The sequence below is a fragment of the Aplysia californica genome, unplaced genomic scaffold (assembly GCF_000002075.1).
Source record: "Aplysia californica isolate F4 #8 unplaced genomic scaffold, AplCal3.0 scaffold00828, whole genome shotgun sequence".
NCBI classification, from domain to species: Eukaryota; Metazoa; Mollusca; class Gastropoda; order Aplysiida; family Aplysiidae; genus Aplysia; species Aplysia californica.
Genome location: NW_004798098.1, coordinates 274,029 through 284,659, shown reverse-complemented (window position 1 = coordinate 284,659; position 10,631 = coordinate 274,029). Strand labels below are relative to the sequence as shown.

The window sequence follows — 10,631 nt, the reverse complement described above, 5'->3', positions numbered from 1 at the left end:
TGAATACTTATAACAAGATATTAAGATGGAAGAAGTTTGATGGATAGCAGAATCAACACAGAGTGAAGTGAACACACCCGGTCGTACTGAGTAGCGCCCACACTCCAAGTAGCACCCACACTTGGCCATCATTCTCACAAAAGAATGAAAGCCTTGTTTGGTCTTTTACAAGTCAATGCTGTGAGCAGCAGAAAAATCACTGACTTTATGTGGGTGGACATTATTTGCCTTCATGATAACCCAATCAAAAACAGTTGGGATTGAAAGAAAAAGGCGACTCATTTAGTATGACATGAAGTGAGTCATTTTTCTAGGTGCCAAAACAAGCAATCCTACAAAAGTCAAAGTCTACGTAGCATACACTCACTAGACGTTTCTCATTAAAAACACGGTATAGCCCGTCAATTCTGTGAGACGGTTCCAGTGGAAAACGCGGGATTGTCATTATCACAGACAGCGTCTATATAAATGCTGCTAAAAGCATGGGATCCAGCTTAGATGCATGCGCAGCCATTTGTTTCATTCAAAAAATTTTAAAACGGAAATCAGTCAATAACTTTTTGATCCAGAGCATTTTTCATTAGGTGATTGCTAAAACTGTTTGTGTTGTAAATCGCACTGATTGTCTATATGGTGTCTCTTATATTCTTATTCCTATTTTTTTTAAACATTGAATTTTATACCTTTTAAAAAAATATCATGACAAATAATCTAGCTGAGATAGACGCTTGTACTTTGGCATTTTATGGTTCTCCTGTTGTTTTCAATTGTGTCAAAAGGGCATTGAGTTGGTTAAATGGCTCAGATTTTATACAATTTTGAAAAAACCCAAAAACCTTCAGTCTATGGTGCTTGTACATAGTAAAATTCTTCAGTCTTCAGTGAGTTAACATCACTCGGTGTAGAACTAACCTTATCACTGCGCGTCCAAATGTCAGAAAAAAGGACTTACAGACAAGGAGTCATTCAACAGAATATGAATGCCCTTAGCAACCATGGCTTTAACCCAATTCACCCTGCGTTGTCGAGTCAGTGCACATGTGTCCACCTGGTTTGGTGCGAGCCGGGGGAAAAATTGGTCTGAACTCGACACACTAACCTCAGACACGCATTGAGCCCAAAACTATTTAAGCTATCAATATGAAATTTCACTTAGATTTATTCAAAATGTTCTTTTAATATTATTAGAGAGAGAGATGAAGGAAAGAGCAGAGTAAACAATATATTCCTCATCCAACTGCGACTCTTCGGCACTCGATTTAGCCATAGCAACTTATAGTAAATATGTAGTCTAGATTTAGCTTTTCTTCGAAGCTTTCAAGGCACTACAATCAATCCGATCCCCTTGTTTTTCTAGATTTACATCTACTTTCACTTTCTTTGCCGCTTATGCCTAAAACAAAACTAAAAACATGGTTCATGTATTTCTACAAACACAAAAATAGCTGAGGCACAGTTGTTTTTTGTGGCTTTTTTTCCCTTCTTTTTGTCCATGAAGATTTCAGTACTCGCTTTCTTGCCATGATTTGCGGTAACAAAACAACAAAACTAACTCGTACTTGACGAAAAACTGGATCGAAACAAGCTTGCAAATGTTTTTACAAGCTACAAGCGACCTATTATTTTCAATAGAAACCTGGATAAGCGGTTTGGACTCGATTTTATGAACTGGTATTTTGATACGATTATTCTCATAGCTCAGTGGACGGAAGCGCGCTGCAGCTACGAATATACCCGTAGCTCGGGTGCAATGGGTTGAATATGAATTTAACAATCTTTCAACAGAAACTTGAATTTAAATTGCTGCTAAAGAGATAGGAGCTGACTTTTTGGGGGGGGCTATTTAAGAGGAGGGAAAGGACAAAAAAAAGAAGGCAGACAGATATATATATATAACAAGTTAGGAATAAAGTACGAGCCAGCAGCTGTGTCCAGCAAAAACTCCATTCTGTCAAGACTTGAGACTTACCTCCTCCTAATATCTACTTCAAACTGCATTCCAAACTTTTCAGCAATAGGTTTAAAGATCTGAAAAAAAAAAGAATGAACATTTTCAAACTCAAATGTGGAACACTTGAACAAGGTTGGACAGTGATAAAAAAACTAGGTATTCAATTTCTTAATCAGGAACAACTCAGAGACTAACACAATTTTTAGGTATTTCCATTCCTGATTTTAGAAAATCTTACATCGCTAAAAGTAAATTTCGACATCTCAATTCTTTAAGAAAAAAGCCTATATATAGTAGGTCAAGAAAGTTCCAAACAGAGAGTACAAAATGACTTTTACACACACACATGTAAAGATGGCAATGAAGACATCTCTTACAGAGACAATAAAGGACTTGTGTGCCTCTGTCACATGAAAGAAAAATCGAGAACACAGAATTGACACTCCATGTCACAGCTTATTGTTTTTGTATTCAGGTTATGCAAGGCCCAATGAACTATAAAACGTATGAAAACAAGGAGAAAGCCTTTCTAAAACAATGACCACACCAATGAACTATAAAACGTATGAAAACAAGGAGAAAGCCTTTCTAAAGCAATGACCACTTACTAAAAGGGCAGATAAAAACACAAAACCCAAATCTACTGATCACTTACATATATTGATGTACAATGACATGACACAAGGACACAAGTGTTATCAATCTTTATATCTAAATCCAGTCCTCAATCATCATCATCCAGTGCCAGATCTGCGACAGACATCGGCGATCATGGTTATCCATTCATTCCTTTGCTCGGATGCTCTCAAGTACCTCAATAACTTTCATATTTCGGAACAGCTAGAAATACCTCTAATGATAACCCTTGCCGACGTTTCATGCTTTAATCAAACTGCCCGTTAGTCTAGTCTAATTTTCAGTCTGAAAAAAAAAAAACAGTCAGTAAGTCACTATTACAATGCTCATGTTTTATTAGACAGAGCAGAGCTTAACTGAATCTTTTCCTACCATAGTGGTGTAGTCAATCTGCGGCGCCATGTCACAGTTGGTCCCACCCTTCATCAGCAGTCTGCAGGGTACGGGGGAGAAGAGCAAGCATGGAACAGCGGCTTGCATCAGCAGGCAGATACTCCTGTCAGACAAAAAGGAGCAGAGAAATAATCTCCAAGTTTTCAACTGCTAACCACTTTCAGCATATTATGGGACAACTGAGGGAATGTAGAGATTATGATGTTAGTTTGGTTAATAAAACAGCAGCTCAACCTTTGCAGAATGACTTCCTTTACAAAACAATCAAAGTGAATTTTAATAGACTAACTAAACAGAAGCTGAGCTTCAGACAATGAAAGGATTCATCGTTCTTAAAATATTGGGTAAATCTTTTCTTCCATTGTAAGCTGAGAACACAAGATTGTCAGTGAGTCACTGGATAGACACAGGAGCATCTGCCTGCCTGGTGCCCTGAGCCAACACAGGAATGTCTTTTAAGAGGGAGACCCATTGCTACAACCATACCATACAGAGAGGCCAAGAGACGAAGATGTATCATTATACCATACCCAAACCCTCCGGCTGGTCCTTATAAACGCTTCTAGGATTCAACTTTCAGTATCTAACATTATTAGAGTAATATCTGAAAATGACAAGTCCTGGTTTTGTCCTGATAAAGGGAAACAAAAGAGTGAAAGAGTAATGCAATTTGAAAAATAAGAAACTCTTGTTTCCTAACAAGCAGAAGGCCTCTATAGGTAATCTAAAGAACGTACTAAATGATAAATGTCAATTGGCGGAGCCATGTTGGTGTCAGTGCCGCCCCTGTAGGTAACCATGACAGGGGCGGGGCCAAAGACTGTGCAGGGCAGGGCTAATTGCAGCAAGAGGCTGATGCTCCTGAAACATGGGACAACACAGGATATGGGGTCAAGCAGTTCACAAGAATCAGAGAAGATATATGAGATGAGAGAGAGACCAAAACACTGAGCCGTATTCACCCCTGATGTGGTTTGTAGTTTAATAAATGTAAGATCATTTCTAACCTGCTCCCTACTGGGCTATTTTCCCTGCTCTGCACTTGAGATTTCTCTGCAAACCTTGAACCTCCCTTTAAAAAAAATTGCTTATCAATATTGGTGATGTCAGAAGCAAAAATTAGATATTAACACTGCAACTGTTACTCTTTCTGGATATGTCATTTTTATCAAGAGTCTAATAAAAACTTTCAAGTACAAAATAACACCGTACTACATGAACATTACAGCCGCAGAAAAACGACATTCAAATTTCATTTTACTCTCTAAGCGTCCTTATTGTGGAAATTTAAAAAAGACATTTTTGTAAAATTTATATTTCGATCCTCATGCTCTTTGAAATGCTAAACTCTGTTACAGGAAAATACAATTGCATCCAGATAAAATGTAAAACAGTCAAGAAAGATGGAGTTTTCCAATGTTTTCATAAAGTCAAGTTTTAAAAATGTTTACTGTCCACAAGGTTTCCTAAGAGCCCCTCATATTTGACTCTTTAAATTGAAAAAAAAATATGAGTAAAATCAACACAATTGAGGCATCAAGAGTTCAATATGAAAGTCTATATAACTCCCCCTGGACCTTAGAGGAAAGTAAAGAAAAAGTACAGCTTTTGTCAAGGATCTTTTTACAAGACACACCACTTGTCTATGTAGGGTAAACATAGCTGATTTCATTACCATTAATGAGATCGGAACATTCAGAATATTTTTTTTTTATTCGTAGAGACTTTTAACAAAATGTGACATTGACTGATGGTGACGTGCTGCTAGCAGTAATTTTCTTTCTACGTAATCATTAAAAAGACCTGGAATTTATTAAAAAGTTGAGGGAGCACACAATTAGGAGTTTAAAGAAAAAACTTGCTCAGGGGCACTGTATGCTTCCCACGAAGTTGAAATTGTTTCAGAATGCCATCAGGTCTACTGGGGTGATAATATAGATTGTAAAGCCGATAGAGTCTGCTGTTTAGTGGGAATTTACACAACACAAATGGCAACTATTATTATTATTATTCTAGTCTCGACAACACTGCAATTTGGGGCACTTTACAAATAATTTACAAATGCATAACTTTGCTACTTATACAGATTTTACAATTTTGTTTTCTTGATCTAAAAGTTAAGTACACAGGCAAAAATATACATAATATGGAATATAACACAAATTCATGTTATTTATTTGCGCATGATGGTTCGAAATGTGTCGGAACATTGCCTTTAGTCTGCTGCTGATCAGACATATGTGTGCTTCATCCTTAAAAAAAAAAGCAACGCCAGAGCATTCTCTGCTGAATCTGAATACAAACCCTGCTGTCTTGGTGTCCGCCACAAACTCCCCTTGGCCAATCTGTCCAGGGTCAAAGGTCACTTGACATGAGCCAACGACACAGCCATCAAGTCTGCCACCACATAGACGGGACACAAGGTCAAGGCCAGTCATGTGCTGGGGCCTGTGGGAAAAACATTGGAAATATTTAACAATTTTCAAGATTGCAACACGAGTGCAAGCTCAACCTTTTAAAATCTACATACAAGATTACCAAAAGAAGCAAAAACTGAGATCATACAGGACATAATAGGAATGGTGACATAACACAAACTGTCACACCCCCCCCCCAAAACAAAAAAAAGCAGAGTGGAAATCCTTTATTTTTCTCTCAAAAACTAATGGATGGGAAAGAAATTTTTAATAAACATGTAGCCCAGCAGTACATAACACAATTCTTGTGCAATAATTCTGAATAATATTTAAAGTTTCGCAACAAAATGTGACGGTTTTGAGTTTTTAAACATCTTATTCGGCAAGCAGAAAAAGGAGTAAAAAAATACTCAAGACTAGATCACTGACTTCCATGCAGTCAATTCTGTGTTACAGATACTTACTGATACATTAGAGCAAACAGTGTTTTAAATGAAGCAACTTGATTAAAAATTAGAAAACTAAAAAAATAAACAACCCCACAATAAAACAAGTCATTTGTTTCTCATTCAGAAAGAAATATATGTCAAACAAATATTGCTAATAATAATAATATAATGCTAATAATAATAATAATGCTAAAATAATAATAATAACAATAATAATAATAGGTATAATAGTTGCATTTATGTAGCATATATATATATGTATCCATTATTCCATGCTCTATAGCCATTCCCTTTACAACTATTATACTCCAGAAGATCCTAGAACACTCAGAAACATTTCGGCTTCCCAGGAAGCATACAGTGCAAGCTGCCAATTACAGGCACTCAAACTTCAAACAATAACAAACTGACAAGATCTTTCGTTGTCTGTAGCTGGCTATCAATTCCCAGCTGGGTGAATTGAGGAAAATAGGAAAGGGAGTGTATACAGACCCGGTAACCGGGAACAAAGTCACAAAGTATACAGACCCGGTAGGGGAACTCTTTTGTGATTTCGGAAAGTTTCAGCGCCCTCTTGGCTCAGGGTAAAACTAGGTTCTTCTAGATCTATGGCCTAGGTCTAGATCTAGACCGACAGATATAAATCATTGATCTAGTTTCGAGGCTAGCCTAGATCTAGAGATCTAGAATCTAGATCTAAATCTAAATTAAGATTGCAGATGGCTTTTCGATGAACGATCGTTTTTCCCCCGTTTTGGAGTTGGAGGAATCACAATTTGAAGAAAAGAACAATGTCATAATTTAAATCAAGCAATCTCCCCCCCTCCCCCCCCCCCTCTCTCCCTCCCTCTGTCTCTGTATATAGCTCGCATTCTCTTTTTCTTTGTTTGTCTCTGTCTTTCTTTCTCCCCTCCTATTTCTCACTCTATTTTTCTCTCGTTCCCTCCTGCCAACTGTGTCATACATTTTGCCAGCACTTCCCTCTGCTCTCTCCTCTCTCTCTTTCTCTCACTCACTCACACACACACACACACTACCGGGTCTGGGCGCTGAAACTTTCTGAAATCTCAAAAGAGTTCCCCTACGGGGCCTGTATATTTCGTGGCTTTGTTCCCGGTTACCGGGTCTGTATACACTTCGAATAGGAAAATTCCTGTAAAGTGCCTTACCAAGGACACAGCGTCCTGTTCCTGACAGGACTCAAACGTAAGGCCTAACGGTTGCGAGTCCGAGAGCCTAACCACTTGGCCACAAAAGCCATCCTTACCATTGTCACTTAATGCGTCTAATAGAAAGCGAGCCTTTGAGAGTAGATTTGTATAAGAAAATAACGAGTATGAAAACAAAGTAACATAATAGGTCAATTGCCCATTATTCGGTAGAATTCATGCACTGGCAACAACTATCAAAGAACAGACTTTATTTTTAAATAAATTTAACTTCATGAAATCCGGATGTATAAAACCAACATGTATGTTCGCTTTCACAGTTTGCTGAATTATTCACCAGAAAAGAACAGAATTGCTTGATAAGGAATTCACTTTTTATGAAAGTCAGCAGCAATCCAATTCTTTGACCCAATACGATATCGGATCTACAATACTGACCCGATACGATAACTAAATGGGACACACAACACTACCTCAATCCTGGCTTTTGTCTGCCTGCTCTTATGTTGATGACCTTGATGGGAATTCCCAGAATACATGAGAGAGCTGCTGCATTCCGTAGAATTTGTCCTCCCTGCCGTGGCGACAAACAGAAAAATTAAAAAAAAAAAATGCACACAGGAAGAACACAAGGTATTTTAGTAGTGCACAGATTAACAATGTTATTTTCCAAATTACCAAGCAAATATTGAATAAAAACAGGTTGTGGGGAAGCTTTGATTCCATCTGAGGGGGGAAACAGGGATCAAAATGACCATCCCGCCCTGACAGATATATAAAGTTAATTATGTCGACCAATGAGACTGCGCGTAGCAATCTCGCACTCTTGGCTTGCAGGGGGAAGAGGTTTTGGGAAGAGGCCACAGATGTCGGTTTTGTGCAATGTGATAAAAGAAAAGAACATTGCAGAAAAACTATAACACACAATAAAATGAAATTAAACATATGGAAAGACAATTGGTGGTGTAAGTAATGATGATGCTGCAGTGGTGGTGGAAAGACCCTGAGTAGTCGGTTACCGTGTACTTAAATACTACCATTGGGTAGATCTAATGAGAGTGCAGTCTTTTGACTTTTGACACAATTACACAATCCTAGTAGGCAATACTAGTTCTAATTCTGGTTTTATGTGAAATCCCCCGACGACTGTAATATTATGTAACCTCCTTACACTCACAAGACTCACTTAGAAGCTGAGTCCGAAGAAATAAAACATTTTTTTCGGACCCGAGTCCGATTAGATATAAAACCCATATTTGGACTCAAGTCCGAATAGATAAAAATTATATTCAGACTTGAGTCCGAATAGAGCTGGCCTTTTTTAAATCACTGTTTTTTCCTACCCTTTGCCTTTATTGAAAGTTATCGGCCATAACAGGGCCTCATCGGAGCCCAATTGGTTATAGCAGGAACAAAGGCTCGTTAATATGTTAAAAGTAAGAGAGAGAGAGAGAGAGAGAGAGAGAGAGAGAGAGAGAGAGAGAGAGAGAGAGAGAGAGAGAGAGAGAGAGAGAGAGAGAGAGAGAGAGAGAGAGAGAGAGAGAGAGAGAGAGAGAGAGAGAGAGAGAGAGAGAGAGAAATGCAGTGATGGAGCAAGCCCACGCAAGCCACGCCACTGCAAGCACATGCAGCGGATGAAGCAAGAGAAGGCTGCCGTGTGCTGCAGACTTTGATCTAGCCCTAAGCCTTGCTGCACGCATGGGTAATGTGTCATGCTTAGGCCTGCAACACGGCCACCAGAGAGGGTTGCTGTGTGCTGTTCGTGGGTACTTTGGCAAGGGAAACTACCCATGAATAAATACAGCTGGATTAGTCCGCAAATGTTTAACCTACTTCCCTTGCATTTCTGATTTAACAGGGATCTGATACAACAGGACTTTAACTGGTGACTTTTATAGTTTTGTTCATTCAAGTCCAAAGCTGACGCCAGAGACCCTGAATTGTCAGGTAATCGTTGAGGAGTGAACTAAGAGTGAGACTGGAGGAAGGAAACACTAAAGAATGACACTAAAGCCAGAAAATCAAAATTCAAGCAAAAAATGGCGTCTTTTCGACAGTTCCCACCCCTGAATTATTATTCGCCAGTTGGGCCCAAGAGTCAAGGCGTTTCAGGGGGGCTTGACCTAATAAAAATATGGGGAGGGGGGGGATTCAGGGGTGGAAGGAGGAATAATGCGATTAAACGTAGAAAGACGCAAACTATTTTTAGGTAAGGCGGGCATCTTGTTTGACATCAGACCGGGATACCCCCCCTGATCACGCGACCACAAATATACCGCAGGGCACCAAAGATGGAAGTGTATATATCAAGCTTAAAATCTACCTTTCACTGTTGGAAGTTCTGATGGCCGAATGGACAGCGCGTCTGCCTTTGAAGTCATACAATATTTTTATGAGCGTGGAATCGAATCCCGGTCCTGGAAGTTAGTTTGTTTTTTGTTTTTTTCCTCTCCTCCTCCTCCCGTCTGACCAACAGTTTTCCCCATAAATTATAATTTGTTGCTTTGCAGTTTTTTAATATAAAAGTATCATGTACTGATGAAGCATGCAGGAAGGGGGGGGGAGGGTCCTCCGTTGTCTTTACGGCAGTTTTCGTGCGGTTTACCGTTATTGTCTTTGCGTTTACCGTGTTTCAATTTCAAGCATCAGAGTTCTTACTGTGTTGAGCATCAACGATCTAACAGCGATCTTCCATCAGGTCTAAGTACTAGATCTAGATCTAGATTAGGAATTCCGAAAGGCCGTCTTTATTCGGACTCGAGTCCGAAAAACATTTTTTCATATTCGGACTCGAGTCCTAATAAAAAAAATTCTTATTCGGACTCGAGTCCGAATAGGAAAAAATGTTATTCGGACTCCGGTCCGGAAAAAAAGAAAGTGTCTTCGTTCTATAGATCTAACGTTTAGTGCTTCCAATTTTCCGCCATTTTTTAGTTTCCCCCACACCTTTTCTGCCAATCCGATGCACGCCGCCACATTGATACGCCCCCCCCCCACCCCCCATGTTTCCCACTTTCTTTGTTGTAGAAAAAGGTAAAATTGAAGATTAGCAGACCACTGGCACCTGCTATATTATGAGCTGTGTTAAAAAAAAGACCGATTCGTTCAAATACACAAACCTGTGTCATCTCGATTGTTTACCAAGAAAAAGTTGTGTTGCTGTGTAGAGCTGAGCATACGGAAACTTTTGATTCCATAGACCAGCGCACAATTCATTACGTAGATCTACGTCAAGACTAGCTTATTATTGTAATAATGATCAGTTGCCGTTGGAAAAAAGACTGACGCGTATGCGACGTTCAACGCCCGGACCGATAGTGCCCCCCACCCCCCTCCCCGACACGCACACAGCTACACGTGTGCAGGCCACCCATCCGACCCCGACACACGCTAACGAGCCATCTTTAATTGCTTCTGATGACCTCTTGAAAAATAAACATAATTTATTAATATTAGAAGCGCTATCTATAACTTTTCAGGCTGGCCTCAAATTCATCATAAGATAAAAACTCGGCTCCTGCACAAAACGCCATTTTGCCCGAAGTGATCCCGGTCTCTACCCAGCCTGATGCGAGTCACGAGAGAGGCAGGACAGGAAGCCGGAGTCACGAGTCAC

At 39.5% G+C, this 10,631-nt stretch overlaps 1 protein-coding gene across 1 annotated transcript in view; it reads right to left on the bottom strand.

Annotated features, from left to right (window-relative positions):
* Window positions 1–10,631, bottom strand: part of LOC101864340 (RNA 3'-terminal phosphate cyclase) — a gene marked incomplete in the record, with an annotated part of 45,488 nt that overhangs the window by 33,727 nt on the left and 1,130 nt on the right. Inside the window, 4 exon segments of the mRNA XM_013088900.2 lie at window positions 1,970–2,028; window positions 2,960–3,083; window positions 5,285–5,428; window positions 7,489–7,589. Of these exon segments, the coding sequence (XP_012944354.1) occupies window positions 1,970–2,028; window positions 2,960–3,083; window positions 5,285–5,428; window positions 7,489–7,589 (428 nt within the window).